This window comes from Heterocephalus glaber, unplaced genomic scaffold (assembly GCF_053883595.1).
Source record: "Heterocephalus glaber isolate CG9 unplaced genomic scaffold, H.glaber_assembly_v1.0 deba00001428, whole genome shotgun sequence".
Lineage (NCBI taxonomy): Eukaryota > Metazoa > Chordata > Mammalia > Rodentia > Bathyergidae > Heterocephalus > Heterocephalus glaber.
In genome coordinates this window covers 5,450,400-5,472,049 of record NW_028258293.1, presented here as the reverse complement: position 1 = coordinate 5,472,049, position 21,650 = coordinate 5,450,400, and the positions used below count along the sequence as shown (strand labels likewise).

At 44.8% G+C, this 21,650-nt stretch overlaps 1 protein-coding gene across 2 annotated transcripts in view; it reads right to left on the bottom strand.

The window, feature by feature from the left end:
* Window positions 1-350: 350 nt before the first annotated feature.
* LOC110350574 (uncharacterized) overlaps window positions 351-21,650 on the bottom strand; it is a 33,758-nt gene continuing 12,458 nt past the window's right edge. Inside the window, exons 3-6 of one of the 2 annotated variants that reach the window (XR_015451412.1) lie at window positions 6,577-6,778; window positions 6,255-6,418; window positions 5,672-5,775; window positions 351-4,778 (exon numbers count right to left, since the gene is read on the bottom strand). Coding sequence is in view for 1 of the 2 variants with exons in the window: in XM_087211517.1 (XP_087067643.1) it covers window positions 5,755-5,775; window positions 6,255-6,418; window positions 6,577-6,778 (387 nt within the window). In the remaining variant the exon portion in view is untranslated. Of the gene's footprint in view, window positions 5,776-6,254; window positions 6,419-6,576; window positions 6,779-21,650 lie in introns of both variants that reach the window. The other variant, XM_087211517.1, reaches the window with a different exon arrangement.

Sequence of the window (21,650 nt, the reverse complement as noted above, 5' to 3'; positions counted from 1 at the left end):
AACAGTCTGTGACCCCCGAAAGGTCACACTGCTCAAAGAAGCAATGTGAGTGAATGCGAGAAACCAGGGTTCATTCACGCTGCTCTTTCATCCATCCAAAGGTCTGGCTCTGCTGAACTTAGAGAGACGTGTATGGTCCCATGGCTGGTGCAGGCATCATTTCCCAAGGCCACTTTTTTTTTTTTTTTTTGGTACCGGGGATTGACCAAGGCCACTTTTATACTTTAGCTTCGGGCTCCAGATCCCAGAAAATCTCGCCAGGCCTCTTCTGGTTTATATCCAAAGTGAAACACATTTTTACAATTCTCTACTAGGTCATGTTTAATTATATAAAAAAAAACTATCCTCAGAAGCATTTTGGAGCTGGAACATATGTGCTAACTGCACTCACACATCTGAGAGCAGTTTTTGTGCAGGTACAGGACAGTGTGTATTAAGACTCCAGGGTATTTCATGAAATAAACGAATGGGAACCGAAAAAATTATACCCAGGTAGTCATTATTCTATGCCATTAGCACAGGCATACAAAGCCACCTAGTGGAAAATTTTTAATATATTGTCTTATCAACAAAGGGACCTAAACAGAATAGTTTCAAAATCACTCAGATGTCGACGTGGCTCATTTTCCTCTACTGCCCAGTTTTGCTTTTCCCTTGAAAAGATATAAAAACTAAGGTATTGCCATGTGTGAAAGTCATTTAATTGGGCTGTGTGGTACAAAGCATGATTCAGAGAGGGGCAGAGAAATACACCCAGTTTTACTGCTTTTTAAGCAACTGCTCTGATCTGCACTTGGAAACCTCAGAGTTAGGGCCATCTGGAAGAACTCAGCCTCCCAAGTTGTTGGGTAAGAGGAGAGGGCATCTCCTTCCTATATATGTGCATGCCTCTGGCACCTTGCAGAACCGATTATGTAAGATTCAAGGAATGTCTTGGTTTCTGCTGTACCTCTTCAGAAGAGTTAGAGGGAGTAGTACCCAGGAGACAGTGCCCACAAGATGAGCTCAAGCTCTGAGAACCAAGGGCTGTGTTTACCCTCTGTCCTCAGAGGCAGCAGAGCTGGGTTAGAGAACCCAAAATGATAGTTACAGGCCCAACATGGCTTCTTAGGTCTGATGAGGAGGTGGCATTAGGTGGGTGAAGAGTCAGATCCAGGGCCGGAAGGGGAGGACCCAGAGAGAAGCAGTTTGGGAGGTGCTTTGGGAAAGTGATGAGAACAAAGCCAGAAAGTGGACGAGTGTGTCATGGTGTCCCATGGACTGCTCCTCGGTGACGTAGGTAGAACTGAAACACAGGTGCTCCAGGGCGTGGAAGGGAGTAACAGGCCACTTAGCCTAGCATAACGTGAAAATATTTGAAGTCTCAATGCACTTAACACACTTAAACTGCAGGAGATCAGAGCAACGTAGAGCACTGCGCAGCGTCAGCTGTTTCCTCTCCTGATTGCCTGAGGACTGCCTGAAACACAATGCTATGGACTTAACCACTCCACTGCACCCAAAAGCCATTTCTTTAGTCCAGCCTTAAACTCTTCTGGAAAGCCTACTGCATACTAAGGCAGTGGATTCATCTGGGGACAACTCCAGCTTCTAGGAGGAAGCCCCACTTATTAGGCTGAAATCTTACAAGATCAGCCTTAGGTCCACGGGTAAATCCAGGATTTCTGTCTCTTTCATGACCTCTGAAGCCCACAGCCACAGCCTCTGTAAGAAGCAAATGATAGAATACTCTGGAATGATTTTCACTCTTGGCATAGCTGATGCTCTGGTTATTAAAGCATTTCAGAGATTCAGAGGGTCGCACCATGAATCTATCTCCTAGATACAAAGCTTGAAGTCTTGAACTTTACATTTCATTACATATGTTGACATTTCAAATAATTACTTCAGTTTGTTTGCCATGTGATATGCTTAGTTTCTCAAATTTATTTTATGGCTAAGTCTTCCAAGCAGGGAATAGGCACCATATGTTTGTCCATATCCACCCCATGTACCTCATACAGAAAGGAATGCTTGATGTTAGGTAACATAGAAGACACACTGCAGTGTAGGACTGTGTTGTTTTCCACATGCACTGCTAAGAGGCGAAGGTGAGCTACGCCACATGGCGCCATCCAGAGGGTCCCCAGCCTGTACCCCTTGTATCTCCTCCCCACCACACTCATGCCACCTGCAATGACCTCTGCAGAGGCTCATTCCTGCTGCAGACATGGGCTTCTGCTGTACCCGGACAGCTCTCATGCCAGCCCTGAGCCCTTCCTCCCGGAGGGCATGACCTGCCACAGAGTGTGACCGGGCCCTCATCACATGCTGTCTGAGTCGGAGCCCTCATCACATGCTGTCTGAGTCAGAGCGTCCTTCTGGAGTCCGTGTGCCGAAGCCTGACCCCCAAAGCGATGCATGTGAGCAGCAAGCATGCAGTGCCTGTGATGACAGGAGTATCCTCGCAGGAGGTGAAGTGACTGAAGCTTGCTCTCTGTGTGCAGGCACCAAGGAAAGACCACATGAGGATGTAACCAGGTCAGAGTGCTCACATGGATCCCAAACATGTTGGCATTGTGACCTCTCCCACGTACATCTCCAGAGCGATGAAAAGTAATCTTGGTGATTGAAGCTACCCACTCAACGGTATTTGTTATACAGTAGACAGGGCTGACCAAGACACTTACTGACTCCAACCCTTTCTTCTGAATGTGCTCCAGTGGCTTCTACTTCTCTGAACTACACTACTACACTGCAGAGGTAGAATAAGAGATATCATGAAATATTGCATGATAGATAATAAGACATATCAGTTCGTTTCACCAGTTCTGGGGACCATGTCACCCAGTATTCTTGAGGCCATGGCTCTGCTCACACGCCATAATCCTCACCTTCCCCACACCAGGATAAACCTCCCTCTCTTGCCTTGGTACTCCTTTTAAGAGTCTATCTTTCTAGGACCATGGACAACAATCTATGGTGAATACTCATGTTGTTCTATCTACACAATGAGCCTCATGATAGATACCAAGAGAAACAAGAGGCTGTCTCACCTGAGAGACTAAGAAAGTAGCCTGAGACACAAAGCAAAATATTTAATTACATCCCAGCCAGCTATTTCCAAAGTCAGGGAAGTGAAGGCAGCTCAAAGAGTGGGAGATCTGTATGCACCAAGATGAATGAGGGTCATTCTGAAGGCACACAACACCTGGCAGTGCAACTGCAAACTAAAGAGGAGTAAGGATCCACTCGTTCTGCAAAAATTCATTTTTACACTTATTACACACCAAGCGCAGGAAGGAAAAAATTTATTTAATTAGGATCAGGAGAGTGTTCCGATATAGCCTCCTTTCCAACAGCATCAACGATTCCCCAAGTGTTCAAACGCTTTGCTGAATGAGCCTCTGGCAAGTGGCAGGAGTGCCAAAATGAGGTAACACTTCCCTTGCGGTAGGCCAGTGAGAAGGAAAAGATCATGAGCACTGTGTGTCCACGTCTGTCCCCAATTATGATTGACTTTCACTCTGCTCAGATGCACCGAATGTAGATACCCTTGTAACTTACCCTTGCATCTCAGTTGCTTCTGCAACTGAGTTACTGAGTCACTGGGTTAGGCCTGAAAGAATATAAAAGCCTGCTGATCACTCATGGAATGGAGGGTACGCACGGGTTCATCATGAAAGGGCCTGAGCATTCCAGGGACCTGGGCATATTTTCCTTCACTGTCACCTGCAGAGGCCAGAAACCCAAGTTCAAATACACCAGAAGCCCAGCGTCAGAATGTAACAGAACTGAGACTTCAGAGAGGAGACCTTATGCCAAAAATGGCAGATAGTTTATTTTACTTTTGACCACATGCATATTCTTGGCATTAAAACTCCCTGCTAGATAGAACTGGCATCTTACAGTGCAGTGTTAAGAGAATTCTGATCTGCAGGCTCAGTGAGAATGTGCAGAATGCGTTCAGTTGCTGATGCACGAAGCCTGCCTCCAGCGCGGAAGGAGGAAGCAGTAGAGCAGGGACAGTGGCGGGTCTGCAAGCGAGATCAGCACTCTCCATCCACACTGGGAAAGTGGGGCCAGCAGGACAGCCTCACAGCAGGCCACAGCTCATACCTCAGAATACCAACTCGAAGGCCTGGATTTCTTTTTCTCACATTGTGCATCTTTCTAGTTCATCTCAACCTTTGCTTGGGAAAAAACAAGCATACTAAGTAGACATGGACTTGAAGTCAGGAGATCCTGGATTTGATTCTGGCCTCGATGGCTAAGAAAATGAGAAGATACTAGAATTTCCTACAATCACAAATCATCAACACCAGGTCATAAAGACAACGGAAGGGATCCATTCCACGGACAAAAATACAGACCCAGAGGAGCTGGATTAAAACACTTCTCAAAAGTTTCATTCCCTTAGTGTCTTTCATTCCCTTAGCACTCCCCACCCTCGTCTTTCCTAATTTGTAAAATCTATTTATGTGACAAGCATCAGGCGATAATTAGAGGTGACATAAAGATAAGCCAATGGTACTGTGCAAGAACTGGTCATGCAAACAAGTAATTTTCTGAACTTGATAAGTACCAGAAAGTTTGTGTTCACTGCCACGTCCAGGGGAAGGGGAACTTTGGTCTCTTCCTGACTCATAGCAACCTTCACAAATGAGAATTTTGTTGAGTCTTAACAAGTCTGAGTAGAAGTTTCACAAAATACCCAGAGAGCCAGGGCATTCCAGATGCAGCATCTCACAGGAACAGGCGGAGAAGTATGCTGAAGGCAATCACAAGCCATCTGGAAACTAAGGAGAGACAGACCCAAGCAAAAATGAGATTATGAATCACATAAAAGTCCAGGCCTGCTAATAAGGCAGTGAAGAGCTGTACACGTGCGAGAAGGACAGAAGCAGGATCAGCTCCTGGCTTTGGATAGATCATGATAATCGATAATCACGTAAACAGAAGTCAGAAGTGTAGGGGTCTGGCTGCAAGGGAACTGCAACACTTGCTACGGGCAGAAATAAGTCTGAACTAAGCTATCACACTGTCGTGGGGCAACAGGGGCTGGCTCAGTAACCACTGCAGAGGCAGAATTAACGGCTTCAATTTATATCAGATAGAGAGATTGAGGGCAAGGAAGACTAAGACAGAAAAATAGTCCATTTCCTGGCAAGATGCAAAGGGACAGGATCTCTTCTACACTGTTGGTGGGAGGTAAACTAGTACTGCCACTGTGGAAATCAGTATGGAGGACCTCGAGAAATCTAACCATACAGACAACTATATCTTCTGGTTTAGATCTAGAAAGTCCCCCAAAGTCTCTTGTGTCCAGAGGCAGTGGGGCTTTTAGAAGAGGACTGGATCATGGGCACCATGAACATCGGTGGGTCAGTCCAAGGAAGAGCCCAGAGCTGGATGTGCTGTTAGGGCACAGCCTGGTGTGCAGAGGCGGGTCCTTGTCCTTGTGACCTGGGAGGTGCATGTCCCTCCCCGGCTCCTCCCTCCTCCCCCACTCCCTGGCTGCTATGAGATGAGCAGATTTCCTCTGTGGCCAGCCCTTCCTCCATGCCATTTCCGCCAACTATAGACGGAATCTTCTAAGACTTGTGAGCCACAATAAAACACTCCTCCAAGCTGTCGGTGTCAGGTATTTTGTCCCAGCATGAGAAAGTGACTAAGGCACCTTCTGACCTACCTGCCCCTCTGCAGTATATTCCCCAAAGAATCATGGAGAGCATGCTGTGGAGATTCCTGCATGGCTCACTTCTCAACAGTTAACTATGGAAACAGCCTAGAAGCCTGTCAAGAGAAGAATGGATAAAGAAAAATGTAATACATATACACAATGGAGTATTATTCAGCCTTAGAGAACAAAACCATGTCATTTGTAGGAATAGAACTAGAGACCAACACGTTAAGCAAAATAAGCCAAATGTCACATGTTCTCTCTCATATAATGAATCTAGGGAGAGAAAGAAAGCGATGACACAAAGTAGAAAGAAGACTCTTGGACAGGCGGAAGGGGATCCCGAGGCAGGAGGAGGGTAATGAGGAATGAAAACAATCTCGCATGTTATATGCATGCACCAAGACACCAAAACGAAACTCCTTATCCTGTACAAGTACTAAGCACCAACAAAATCCGTTTAGAAATGTATTTTGCTTACCCTATAATGTCGTAGAAATGAGCTGAGATGATGAATAAGAAAATGCTGGGAGAGAAATCACATAAGGCTGTGTACGTGTAACTCATTTTTATTATCACAAGACCTTCTTACCAAATACTGTTTCCCTTCATTCTCGAGTGCGAGGCCGTGGGTCAAATGCACTGTGGACAAAGCTGAATCATGACAAGGACCAATGTGCAACACACGAGCTTGAACACAGGTGTTGCTCCTCTGCAGCCGTTCACACTGGGGCGGGCTCCTCACTGCAGAGAGGTCTTTTGTGAAAGAAGCGGAAGGATTGTTGTTTCTGTTTTCTCTTTTGCATCATTTCTTCTCTTGCTTCTCTCACCTCCCCCTCCTGGATCCCCTTCCCATCTCGATCCATTTTCACTGTGTCCACCCATCCGCCCGCCCTCTCCACAGCCATTCCTACCTGGTGGGACGACACCTTGACTGAGTGGTTCTTGATTATATTCATCAAGCCTTTCCCTGCTGAGAATTTCACAAGGACAGTTCACTGCCACCAAGGTCAGCTGCCCAGGAGGGTGAGGCCGCCTTGCCCGTGTTTTCTTGCACACACTCGTCAGAGAGGAATAACCTTCCAGACCTTCCTCCACCACGTGGCCGACAGCCCTCTACGGAGAACGAGCAAGGTGAGTAGCAGAAGATGTTCAATGCGTGAGTCAGGCTTTGAGCCTCACTCCAGGGGCAAGCTGCCAAATTGAGCATTTCAGTAATTAGCAAAACATCTGTAATGGGGTTCGTGTGTCAGAAACAGCTGTCACCCTGGTCATCACTCGGAGAAGAGAGGAGGAATTTGGATGTGGATTTCACTACAGCCCAGCTGTTTCCCATTTGAAGAAAGGATAAAGGGTAGACACTGAGTCAGTGGGAAAGCATCAAGACAAAAGTGAAAAAGGACAGGATTTCAAATCGCACTGGCCCCAGTTGACTGGAATGCATACCACTGGCATGCGGTGAGCAAAGCTATCTTGCTCACTGCAGCACTGGGATCTGGCCACCCGTTGCCAAAAATGTCCCAGTAAAAATATTTATATGAAAACAACACAAAGGCAGTGGTAAGAGTGCTGCTGGCCTCTTCCAGTTTGACCCCATCTCTCCACAAGGCTGAGCACCTAGAAAATCTCCTTCCCTCTGTAAATGATGCAAGAGTTTGGGTTCCATGAGGTGATTTGAGAACTTCCTCTGGGCTCCCAACCTTCCCAGATGAGGAGGACCAAGAGAGAAGCACTGGAGACTGCAGGAATCTTTTCTTGGGAGAGCCTGTTCCTACTGAGAAAGGCTGGCGAATCCCTGCAAGACTGCTCTGGCTCTCTATCCAGGAAAGATGGCAGGCGGAAATCAGCCATCCAAGCAAGCAGTCAATCCACAAACACTGAAGGATCTCAGACTACCCTAGAAGGCAAAGCACTGAATACAAGGATAATGTGGAAATAGACAACTAGGTTCTTGCCCTGGTAACCTAGGGGAGATAAAATATGTGAAGACGATTGCCCAGATAATTATTTAAATTGCAATTATCATAAGTTTTGGAAAAGGCAACTGGCCAGTGAATTCAGTTCTGTCACAGTTCTGACAGACTTAGGCTACTCTGGGCAACACTGTTGGTCCTTAAGTCAGGCCCAAAACTTCCAGTGTCCAGTACAAGTGATCCTTGGACTGTCCAGTCCTTCCTGACGCCATAACCTGAGGCCCTCGGGCTCCGGCCCTGCTACAACTCTCTTCTGCATTCCCTCCTCGCAGTATCTACTCAGCGTATGACTCAGCCGCTCCTGCTCTGCCCTTCTGCTCTTAGTGACCAGAGTATTATTTCCCTATTCTCAGAACCCAAGGAAACAGCTTGCAAGAGCAGGCCAGATGAGAATAACTTCATGCAGGGGATGGCAGTCTCAGGCCTGAGGTAGACCCAGAGCAGGCCAGAGGGACAGGTGGAGCAAAGCTTTGGCCAGACTTCGCTGGAGACCCAGCTTCTCTTTGATGGCCTGTGCCACCTCGACCAGCTATGGCTTCTCGCGCTTCCGTACTTCCTCTACCTCTCAAAATCCTATTTGTTCTTCAAGACCCAAGGTCATTATTGCCCTGTCTGGGATTGCTTGCTTTCTACTTGCTGGCAGGAAGCTTCCTTATGCTCCTATATTTCATACTTCTCTTCAGATATCAGAGACTTTTTTATTTTGCTGACATTTTCTTTGGGTTCCAACTCAAATGGAGCCCTGTCTTCCGGGCCATGTATTCTGTGGCCAGTTCTCCGTACTCTATGCAGCCAGCAGTGCAGAACTTAAATACTTAATACGGGTCTGCAGGTCCAAGACAGCCTGGTTTTGAGTCTCCTTGCCACCATTTATCAGGAAACAACTCCCTCATATCACTGAAAAACAGTAAACAGTGGCCTCACAGGCTTGCTAAGAACAATTAATGCTTCCTGGCGGTACTCGGTAAGAGTTTGGCTCGTTGCTCCTCTGAAGAAGTTTTCACTGAATTAAAATAAATTGAAATTAAAGAAAGTGAAATTGACAAATTCCCCAAATTGGGCTTTGATTTCTTGTAATTCAGGTTCTGCAATCTCAGCCCATCTGGGCCAAACTTGTTTCTGTAAAGTTCTCTGTGTGTGTGTGTGTGTGTGTGTGTGTGTGTGTGTGTGTGTGTGTGTGTCTGGGTACTGCGCCCAGATCCCTCTCAGTGTGCTAATTCCTAGCCCTTGTTTTTTTCCCAGGCTGGGCTCCAAGTCACAATCCTGCTGCCTCCGCCTCCCAGAGTGGTGGGATTATGGATTGTGCTGGGCTGCCAGGGCTCTATTAAAACCCATCGGGTGCATCACTTACACATTTGCCATGGCTTCCTTCACATTACACTCATAGAGTCTAATAGTTGTAGTAGAGAACAGGCAGCCACAGCCAGCAAAGCCTAAGATCCTTCACTCTTCACAGAAGTCTACTAACCTGCGATTTCCAGGGGAGTTAGGGCTCCACCTCCAGGAAACCCTACAAACCTGCAAAGTTGCCACCTCCAGCAGGTGACAGCCGAGCCGCTGGCTGGCGCTGCTCCCATGGTGTCCGAGGTCGAGTCACCAGGGGGTGGGAAGTGAGGGAAGAGAGACAGGTGGTCTGGGCCCAGGGTCTGCCTGAAACAGTGGGATCAGCTGCGCTCAGCTCACGATGCTGAGAAGTGGAGGCTGAGCCAGAGGAGGAGGGGCAGCACCAGGACTGCCAGTTCCTGCTGCTGGAGGGTCCCCAAGACTAGAGGCTGGGGTCCGAGGTCCTATCCCAACGCCCCCAAATTCCGACAATGCAACCCAAGGAAACCGAAGGGGAAGCTGAAGAGAACTGAGTGGGGAGGAGGGAAACAAACCTGGCAGAGGGCTGAGAACAAGCGCTACTTAAAGGGTCCCTCGGGAGTGAAGGGACCCTCGCTGCTGTTGGGCGTGGTGTTCTCTCAGGGTTACCTACTCCCCTGCTCCCTCCTGTCCTCCGCTTCCCGCCCACCACTACACGACCGGCCGGCTTTCCTTCGGCCAGGCCCTCTGCTGCGTTGTTTCTTCTTTGGACCTGAAATGTAAACCAAAATCAACTTTCTCTCCTCCTGAAGTTATGGGCATCAGGCCTTGTGCCAGGGCCGAGAGAGACAGACGGAGACTCCCGATGTGGGAGCCACGGTGCCAACTTCCCTTTGCAGCCCGCAGGACAGCAGGGGACACCAGCAGCCCTTCTAGAACGTCGTGAGGCAGGACCGTGGGCCGGATGCTCAGGGAGCCGGGGCCGCTTGCTCCGGACCTGCAGCGCTGGCCGGCCCAGCACCTGGGCAGCCACGCTGTTCTCACACAGCTATTCTTTAATCTTGAGGAAGCCATGACGAGAAAGAAACAGTCATCTCCACTGTGCCAACGAGCAATCCCGGCCCCAGAGTGGCCAAGCGTCTCGTCCCAGCGCCTTCCCCTGCTGGGGGAAGTGGGAGAGAGCTGGGTCCATGCTGGGTGCTGTCTTAGGAACTGAGCTGTGACCGGGTAGAAAGGTTGGAAAACCACTGCTTAGCACAGGGACTTTCTGAATGTCAGTAGAAGAAGGACAAAAGCTTACAAAACAATATCATTTACCCAAATTTAGGTTATGATGTTCCAAGCACTGGACAAAGAGCTGTGGATACGCCACTTACTCTGCACAAAAGCAACGAGTGAATTATCATCACAAGCTCTGGGTTACAGAGGGAAAACAGACCGTCACAGGCAAAGCACAGAGATTTGCCTAAAGTCCCCAGCTACTAAGTACTGGGGCACCACCCTCCTATCCAGCTCTGCGCCCTAAACCATTCTGCACAGAATCCAGGCAAGAACTCACCTGTAGACATACCAGGGCCAGAAGAATCCCTCTGGCAAACAAGCTGCATTTTAAACTGCTTGGACTTTCTATTTTCCCTCTTCAAGCTCCCTGAAAATCCATTCCTCGTGAATCTCTTATTTTTCCACTGCATTTAAACACCTCCCAGATGGCTCCCATTTCAAATGTTTTGAAAAGCATTTTTGCAGGTTTCTTCCACAGCAAAATCAACAAGATCATCAAAGCCAGACCTGTTTATTCTTTTTCTTCCTTGCTTCAAGTCAAAAAAAGACACTGGGAAAGGATACAGTGGAAATAAGAAAAAAATAACTTGGGGAGTAAGATTTTAGTGCAACACAGGGCTCATGGCTGGTAATCATTTTAAATGACTCGAGCAGAGGAAACAAAAATAAAGAAGGAGAGAAGAATCAGCATTCTGAAGGCTCCGGCACCAGGAAGCTGAGACAAGAGAGCCAGAACTGCACCTGAGAATCACAGCTGCAGAAATCCAGGGGCTGACGGCTCAAAGCTACCACCAAGTTGCTTCCAAACTCTGCCCAAGACAGCGCACATTTATCAGCAGCCTGAAGGGCCTCAAGGCAGAAAATCTTTAAATACCTAAGCCATATTTTAATTCTGAAAGGGCACATCTTGCTACAATTTACTTCTTTAATTTTTTTTTTTTTTTTTTTTTTTTTTGCCATAACCGAAATGCTTTGTCTTGAAGGATAATCTAACACTTTTCTGGACTTGGGGTTAAGAATGCAGGCTCTGGAATCAGCTGTTGGGTTTTTTCATGTTGGTTCCAGCAGTTCCTTTTGAGACATGAGCCTTGGATGAATTATCTAGATTCCTTACACCTCCATCTTCACATCTGTAAAATAGGACTGATGATAGCTCAAGTCTTACACACTCGTTACTTGGGTTCGTTGGAAGGGTGAGCACTTGGGATGATTTCTAACACTAGCAAACATTCGAAAAAATTAGGAACTATCATTATTTTTCTTTTCCTTTTGAAAGAAAGACAAGATTTCCTTTTTTGAAAGAAGGACAAGGTTCTTTTTCTGAGTAAAAATCTGAAAATAGACCATCCTACAGTTTGAGCCTGTGGAGAATCACATTTTTAAGTACGATTATGTTCATAGCTTTGAAAAAGTGTTGCTTACCCAGGCCCATCCTTCCTTCCAAGTGGCCCAGTTAAGACATTGAATGTTCCCATATTCTCAGATTCTTGCTCCAGAAACAAGACCCTCTGGTGATGTCTCCGTGCTTCACCCATCTCCACCTCAGGCCCAATCCCCAACAGTCCCTCTCTCCAGAAGGTTCTCAGCCTCCAGATGATACTTTGCTGACAGTCTTGTTAAAGGATTGAGTGAAGTGATAAATCAAAGCTCCACCTGAGTTCCCAACACACAGTAAGACTGCTACATCTCAGTGTCTAAATATTCATATTAATATTCTTCCCTGCTTCTCGAAAGATCCCTGATCTCTGCCCCTTCCATGCTCTGCTGTAAGGAGGGTTATCCTGGCCACACGGGATGCCATTCCAAACACCTCAACTCTGAGGACGAGGAACAGCGAATGACTTTCAGTGAGTGCCTGGACTAGCACCGGTGTCATCTGCCCCGCGGCATCGGTGACCCCGCTCCTGCCTGTCCTGCCCACATCACAGCTCTTCTGACCCCAAGTTACTTCCGTAAGCGACACGGTCGTCTCCTGGTGAGTCCGTGCGCTCCTCCCTCGAGGACAGATGCCAGTTGTGTATCTCTTCACCCCAGGACCTCATCCCCCACCTGATACAGATATGCACATTCACATTCAGTACGCATGATAGGCATGTATCCAGACTTATGTGTATAAACACATGATAATAATACATACTTACATGTGTAGACAGAGAAGCCCCTGGGACCTGGTTCAAAGGACAGCTCAAAGACGGCTCTGTCGGGAGTCTGCCTGGGGACGAGCCACATCCTAACAGGTGGCTGATTTTCAGAGGTCATACATGTGTGCATAAGCTAGGGAGTTTGATGTACTTTACCTCAAAACTCTGAATGAACACAGGCCTGTCACTCTCCCAAGAAACTGCTTAGCCTCTAGCTAGGCAGCTAGTACATTTCTAGCCAGCTTCCCTGGGGCCACTTAACAGAAAATCCGAAAGACCACAATGGAAGCAGCCTGCAGCTGCCATCTCATCCCTGACTGAGCCTCCAGCATGATTGTCCACTGGGCCCTGGGCCCCGCATCCCTCTGGGGTGGTTGCTTAGAATATTAAGCAAAATCCCAGCATTCATGTGTGACATCGTCCACTTTTGTTTTTGGCATCAAGCCTTTTGCTTCTTGATTTTTAATAGAAACCAGACATCACATCATTGGTGTGTCACCAACAGCAGAGCCAGACTTCCTGTCCTCCGGGAGGCTCCGATGGCCTTGAAAGTCCATAGAGGCGGTCACGTGGGAACCCAGTGCAAGTGTATGCAGGCTAGAAAGTGCCAGGTCCACGGGCCCAAGATACAAAGTCAGATTTGCTCAGAGGGGTGGGACAACTTATGAACTGATCTTCAAGAAAAGCCTGTTTTCCAGGACAGATTCATTCTTGGGTAAATAGAGATTTGCCATTTATACACCAATATCTGTCTATGTGCAAGAAGTGCAGGAAAGGAATACATATGTATTTACACACACATCTAGATATGGTGCATGCAAGTCACAAGTTTAAGAGTAAGATGGTCTTCTGGAATAGATTAAAGCTATATTAAAGTAGAGATGACTTACGACATACTGATTGCGTAGATAAATAAGAGAAAACTGTGAGAATATTAGAGTCCCAGGAAAACTAAGCCTATGAAAGTCTTCTGGTTCAAAACATCTGTATGGTTTTTCCTTGAGCTACACATTTTCATGGAAGAAGTCTGTCTAATTTGCAATTAAAACACCCTGTCATTTGCAAATCGCATCAATTCTTTGGTGGCTTTGCTTGAACACTATGTCAAACACACTTAAGAAGAGGAGTGCTCCAAGCACAGTTGCCCATAGGATGAACACTGTAAATCAGCCCCGAGAGGCCCAAACTCCATGCACCCCCAAAGCTCATGAAGCAGCTGGAGCTGGGGAGGCGGCCAGAAGCCTGCTGAGTCTCCTGAACAATCGCTGAGAGCGTTCCCACTCTGGCACAAGGAGCACTTGGAGAGAGAAAGCCTTTCACGTTCCAAGGGGTAAAAGTAATAAGGGCATTGTCTCATGATGCTTGGTCATCGTGTTTATTTGGACAATAAAAATACCTAATATTACTTTTGGATAATCTTGATGACATGAAATTTTATTGTTATTGCACATAATAGAGTGAAAGATGCATCTGGCACACACACACACACACACACAAAATAGTCTTCCAGATTTAGGGCAAATTCTTCTTACTAAAAACTTTGAGATGAAAAAGAATAACATCTGAATGAGCAGAGTGGAGTAGTAGTAATGTTGATTTACTATGTGATTGTCTCCAGGTATTCTCCAACAGCCTTATGGTGAGAAGTTCTCACCATTTTATAAATGAGCCCAAAGGTCTCACACTCAAAGAAATAGCAGCTATGTTCAGGACGAGGTCTTCCTAATTCCAGAACACACACACTTAGGCGTGCATACCTAAACATCATCCCAAGCCTGCTGTCAAGGAAACAAGATGGCCAGCTGGAAGAGTTAGAAGTCATCTGTTAGTTCTGGTGTTCAAGGGCATCTTTGAAAACACTGAAAGTGGATTCATGTATTGTTTACATATAATAGTAAAATAGGACAGAAACTAATTTCTTGAAATAACTAATGGCCAATACTCTCTTACAAAACAATAACCTGAATAAACTTACTTTTATTTTTAAAAGTAAATTGTAAATATTTACCCACAAAGAGAATCTCAGGTGCAAGTAGTGAGGTTTACCAACATTTAGGGGGAAAAAAATGTACCAGTTTTACCCATTCTTGCAGAAAGTGGAAAAGGAGGAGAGACTTTCAACTGCTTTCGAGAGGCCAGCACACTTGAGGCCAAACCTAGGGACACTGCAATAAAAGAAACATACATGCTGATATTTCTCCTGATTTTTCTCACTGATGCAAAAATCTTTAAATAAATATTGGAAAATAAAATTTGGCAATGGAGAAAAAAAGGGTCCTCAGTGATTATTCCACAAATGCAAAGTGATTTTAACATTTGAAAATCAAGCAATATAGTCACCTTGTTAAAAACATTAAATAAGCATATGTGGATTACACATACAAAACCTTCTTAGATCCAGAATGAAACATCTGGCAACATTCAATAATTGTTCATGATAGAACTAACCAAAAAGGAAAAAGAGAAACGTTTCCACCCATTAAATATTACCTACAAACACCCCACAGATAATAGAACTGCTGGAGAGGGAGAAAATGCTTCCCACCTGCAATCAGAGGGAGGCAGAATACCCTGCCATCCCCACTTCACTCGGATTTGAACAGGGATCTCAGCCAGTACAAAACATGAGGCAGGGTGAGGGCAACCACGGAGCAACAAAAGAAGACAGAAAACATCTTCATTTTCAGATGACGTGATCAAATGCAAAGAAATGCCCTTTCCAATTACCAAAAATGAAAATGCTAGAAGTGACAAATGAGCTTCTCGGGTCCCTGATGTGGTGGTCATGGAGACCCCGTGTGACAGTCGGTTCACCCCTTCCCTGTCACAATCCGGTAAAAGCAGCACTCCTCACAACACTGCCAGACAGTGACGTTTACATTAATTTGCCTTCTCAGCATGCACACCTACTACATCAATAAAATAAACGACCACGGTGGGCTTTGGGGGCCCTGCTTCTTGAGGCAGTGGAGTCTGAATTGCTTTTTTATTAGCCCATGTTCGCAGCGCGTAATGTTTGCACTCCTCGTGCGGTGTTTGTACGTGTACACAATACATCGTAATTCCTTTTTTCTTCTCCTCCCCTCCCCTTGCTCCTCCCTGTATCTCTGGCTCCCCTTTCCAATTTAGACAGCAAAGCATTGCATTCGCTATGCAATGACACTGTGCTATAGAATACAATATGGCATCAAGGCTGGGCCTGGTGGTGCGTGCCAGTATTCTCAGCACTCTGGGAGGCTGAAGCAGGAGGATTGAAGGTTTTAGCCCAGCCTGGGCATCCTAACAATTTAAGAAACCCTGTCTCAAAATCAAAAAGGGCTGGGATGTAGCTCACTGGGAAGGCCCGAATTCAGTCTCCAATACCAAAAAGGGAAAAAAGGAAAAGAATACATTGTGATAGCATGACTAGGTTAAGCATTTATCATAATAGCTACAACTCACAGGAAAGCAATGGTCAAGAAACTCGGGATATTTAAACTGAATATCTTATCACAACAAAATCCCTTCTCAAAAATATTTTTTAAAAAATAAAGTTATAACAAAGTAAGTTTCCAAAGTCGTTCCTTTGTTGGTCAGCCAAAAAAGAAAACCATCTATTGATGTTGAGTTAAATACCGGTCACAGCACCCAAAATGAAACAAAAACGCTAGTTGTTCAAAGAATTGGGAACATTAAGAACAACATTAGTCATCAATTAAATACAAAACAAGTAACTGTAAGGGGTTTGCTGAGGTCCCTGAGGAGTCGGCAGATGTCACCAGTGCTGCTTGGGGTGTGCTTATTGGGGGAATCAATACTGAGTTCTATTACAGATCTCGCTTGTGTTGTCCGTGTGAAAGAGCCAGAAAAGAATAGACTCACAGTGGAGAAGCACAATTTAATATATCACGAGTGGAATCTGCAGCTATTCCCGAAGTGCAGCCTGCTGAGATGTATCACCAGTAATGATTAAGAAAATACAACCCGGGACAGAAAACGCTTTGTTGAACAAACTTATGAGGCTTGTCAAAAATAAAATAAAGTTTTTTAACCCTGTAATTATTCATGGTATCATTCATTAGCAGAGACTTTGCAGAAAATATTTTGCCTATCATGTGATATTGTTCTGGTAGAGTTACTGATGAACTCGATTTCATCCCACGTACTTAATACTTGCCAATTCTATGATTTTTTTTTTTTTTAAGATTTGGATCTGTGAGTTACCTAAAAATATCCATGGCGTTACCACTTGGCAGTTCAATAACCTGTCACTAGTAAAATTTGTTGCTATTTTTTGGATCACACAGCTTAGATTGGAATTTTTCTGAACAAAAAGAACCATCCCCAGTTCCTAATATCAAACAGTGAATAACTTCAAGAATTAGCTTTTGCTGCAAGCTTGATGTCTTCTAACGAATTCAACATAAAACTATAAGGCAAAAACAATATTTATTTGAGGTACTTATATGGCAGAAAAGATATTTCCATGACACTTAGGAACTGAGTCAGAATAACGGCAGGCTGTTTTACATACTTCCTGTACTGTCTAAAATTAAAAAGAAAATGAGCTCTTCATTTCCCACACAACTTTGTAATGGATTCATCTTCTGAGTTCAAAGTACAGTTCTGGAAGCTCTCTTTCTTCACTCTCAAGGCCAGTGAAAAAAGATATTCATATTTCAAAATTCATTTAACTGTAGCATTAAAGAGGGTCCACCTAACGCTAACAGAAAGTGATTAATCTTCAATGTCATAGTATGCCGAAAGGCAGGCAGCAAGAGAATCTACAGCTCAGTGCTGAGCTTGCCTAGCACTCAACACTGCAAAAATAATTAGTTAAATAGAGAAGAATCTAAATTCTGTAAATATATGCAAGCAATAAATATGCTTCACTAAAATAATATGGGTTAATATACTATTTGGCAGTATTTTTGAGGAAAGGCAGTTTCAAAAATGAAATGAGTTTATATATAGCATCACAAAAAATAGTAAGAGAATTTGCAATTGATTTTGCTGACGGGAAACACTAGTTTTGAACTTCCGCTAAGCAAGATACCATAGTTCTCCCCCACACGTGTAAATATTTTCTTTTTCTCATTAGTGGATCTGTCCTACAGAGTATATTATATAATAATAAATTGTGTATATCATCACACATTATATTATTGTTACATCTTTAATTTCATCAGTGAAAACAGGGAAAGTTGTTTTCTCTATTGTTTTAGGTAACCATAGTATCTCAGTTTTGCCTCTGCAAAGTCTAAAATATGTACTACCTGAACATCATAGAAAAGTTTGCCAATCCTGTGTCAGTATAACCCGAGCTGTGATGGCCAGGAACCCTGGGATTGTGAGGGCTGAGCACACGGGATTTGCTCCCTGCTCACAGCGTAGCTAAGGGGAACCTGTGCGAGGATGGCTCAGGATGCAGGCCCCTCCATCTTACAGCTCTGGCGTTCTGCAACTGTTTGCAAACTGTGTCAGGAAGAGAGAACATGAAGAATTCACAACCGCCCGATCTGTGTGGTGAGGGAAGTGACACATCACTGGAGCTTAAATTTAAGAGTTGTGAGAATGCGGGTGATATCAATAGGCCTAGGAATGAAGAAGGTCAGCAACAAGGAAAATAGAAGAAGCAAAGAAAAATCACTCAAGGAACGTGCAATAACAAAAGTGGAAAATGAACATGAACATGCCATTAACAGTGCCAGGCAGGAATGGAAGAAAAACAGGAGACTTTGGTGTCACGAAAGCCAAACAAAGTCTCGGAAGCAAATGCGAGGAGATGATGCATAGGTGGCACTGACCGCCAGCCAGGACAGCAGGTCACAACCTCCTGGAACTGACTGTCCCACGGGCACATACGGATGCATAGCTGGTAATGCCTACCTCACAAGTGCCACCCGGAAGAGGAAATGCAATGCTGTGTGAAGCACTGTGACTTCTACACAAATCATAACAACAATGGTTGTGACAAAGACTCTCTACCCTGCATTACGCCAACTTGAAGAGTCAGGATTTTTCCATAACCTACATCAGTCATTGCCTCCAACTTACCACACTGAGTTTTACCAAACTGGTCTGGGTGTGCGTGACCACAATCTAACTGAAATTCAGTGTTTCCCAATCTGAAGTATTTCAGAGGCAAGACCTCCCCAGGGATGTGAATCTCTCTTTCAGGCAAATGGGAGTGGTGTGAACAATCCTCAGGCTCTCGCTGGCATAAGGAACAGGCTGCTTCTGAGCCACACGGCCTGACACGGTAAGCTATGATCTGAACTGCCGGTAAACAGTGCCCCAGCCTTCAGGAAATCATAAAACGCAGCTGAATGAAAGCTGTGAGCTCTGGCTTTTAGGTATGGCCAGCAGGGAAGGTAAAAATAAATATAAATGTGTGCATACTTAACTCTAGACCGTTCACTTCATAGATTTTTATTAAAAGACATTTGCAAAAGCATAAACGTTGGTTATGTTCTCATTTCCCTGCTTTCTTCATAATGGCATATTAGAATCGTTTGATTGAAACCATATGTTGGCTTGATAATTCTCAATTGTAAAGTGTGTACCATTTACAGATCCAATAAAAAATACAGGGGCAGGGAACTAATACAGTGCGATACGTTTTCCTGGTCACATAGAACTCTATGCTTTCAGTCTGTTGGAACAAAGGAAAAACTACTTTTTTGATTTATGATCTACAGTGATAGACCGAGGTAATGACACACTGGAGAACAGAGGAAGAAACTTGTAATTTGGACAGAAACAAGCCTAGATTCCAATCCAGCATTTCCACCTTTCGGCCCCATGCTCTTTTAAAGCATTTGCTACCTCACTGAGGCCCAGCCCCATTTCCAGGATGAGGTGACACGGCCACACACGCACCATTATGATGTGGACCGAATAGGCTCAGTGAGATCACAGAGAGGCCAAATGGCACTCAACACTGGATCACATAGATGACAGCCTAAATGTATATTCTAGGTCCCGCTACTAGTCTTTCTCTTCCAGACATGAATTTTGGATCAAAAAGTCAAATGGCACAGTGGTTTGATAATGTGTCAAACCCTAAACCAAGCTTATGAATGAGCATGGATGTGACAGGAACCAGCACATGTCAATCCCTTAGCCTAGTCCTTCCCCACACGTCCCAGTTACTCAGGGACACTGGTAAAATACAAGCCCTAATTCAGGGGTCTGCAGAGAGTTATGAAAGTCTCTGTGACAATCTCAGGTGATCTCACTGTTCAAAAATTATTGAACACAACTTTAACTCGAGGGATAATTTTTTTAAAGGCTATACAGTTTGTGACCCAAGTTTTTCTTCTAAATTAGAATTGTTTCACTGAATTTCCTAAGAAACATTCTTGTAGTTAGAATTTCCAGTTTGCATCCTTGTGAGAATCTTGTTAGAATTTCCAGGTTATGCCTAATCCCTAAAACAGTCTGGCAACGCCACAGGTATTCAGTAAATACTTGCTAAGGTAATGAACATAGAGCTGAAGGAATTCATTGATAGTAATTGCCTAGAGCCCATGTTGGGAAAGATATAAAAGGAGATAAATAAATCAATGACCAATGCCATGGCTTTGATACAGCCCATGACAATTCAGTGTCACCATTTACTGTAATGACGGGACAAGATAAAGGATTCATGCATAGGCTGATTTATTTGCTGTCCTTTAAACCAAGAAATGTACCTATTTACTTGACACAATCAAAGTCCTTTCGCCAGGTATGACACTTTTCTAGTACTCTCTAATTAGAGTCATACGAAAAGGTTTGATTAAAACAAAGTGATAAAAAATTAATTGCATCCACCAAGCCTCTTTTCTCTATACAATAAATTATACCTTTTGCTTATGGTGGTTGAAGGCATTAGCCAGTCTTTTCAATTAGGTTTCTTTGTTTCTAAACAATTTAGATTCCGAGTGCTGGTGGATCCACCCCCAAGTTTCTATGATCAGTCATAGAATCAGCATTCCTTGATTTAAACTTTCAAGAGGGAATCATTTCTAGTTCAGGAGTTGTTTCTGATTCATTCACTCACTGTTGTGGGGCAGTAGGCAGAGCTGTTTAAGCTAATGGGAAAAGGTGACTGATACATCCAGTATTAACCCAGTATTAATATGTCACAGCAAGATGACATGGCACAATCTCACATGTTTAGAGGCGAGTGCCATGTTATCAAACTCAGCTCAGCATAACTTACCACGTTTTAAATAACAGAATGACCTGCTTTTCCCCAGTGGCTGGAAGAGTTCAAACAGGCATTCGAGCTGCTTGTGATTCAGAGTAACCCAGTATTCCACGGGGAGTCTGACCAGATGTCATCTAAGAAACCTCCCGGCCATTATATCCCATGACACATGGACTCCGCAGAAGAACATTAAAAAGTCAAGTCCATTAGCATCGCATCGTCTGCAAGACCTGTGTCATTCTCCGTGTTTCACAGAGAAGCCAGTCGCCCTGTGCTAACAGTCTGGGCAGGCCCTGGATAGGGATCGCCAGGATGAAACAGGGACATGATAAAAGGAGACCCCAGAAGGTGTCATTTATGTGCAGTTACATCCTTAGGCAATACCGTTGGGTGATGGCTAGGAGAGAGGAAAGGAGTGTTTTCACCTGCAGTGCTCAAGACAAAGATTCGTATTCAGAAACAGTGACCATCAGGTCTTCAACACTGACTGCAGGAAGAGCAGGAGCCGCCACCCTTTGACCCTTTGGCTGTCTGAGCAACCAATTCTGCACCACCTGCACCTGCCTCCCAGGAGGGGTGGAGCTATAGGGGTGAGGGTCTCGCCCCTCAAGCTGCTCAATCCCTGCCTAAGTCTCTCTGGACTTTTGCATGCGTTTCTAAGAAAGTTCCCGTTAAAAGATTTTCTTCAGAAAGTTGTGTTTTCCTAAAACATAATTTTGGTATATTTGACATTCCATATTCAGAGAGATTAAAGTAGCTTGTATTCATTCTAGAAACGTATACTGAACAGCTATTATATACCATGCACAGTGGACCCTCGAGTTACGATTGGCCTGACATACAAACAACTTGGTTTACCAAGGGAAATTTAGTTTTAACTTATGACCAGAGATGGGAATGCCAGCCCCTTTTGCTTCCAGATGGTCTTAGATACAGATTTAACCCCTGAAGAGTCCTGGAAGGAACATGACAGCACCCTTTCCTGGGTGTGGTTAACCAAGAAATCCTGGGCCAGGGTCTCTCTAAGGACACTGAGCTCTTCCTGTGCACAGGAGAGAGACTCAGAAGGCTGTGCAGAGGAGCCTGAGCCTTCAGTGACCAACTTGAGTTATAAC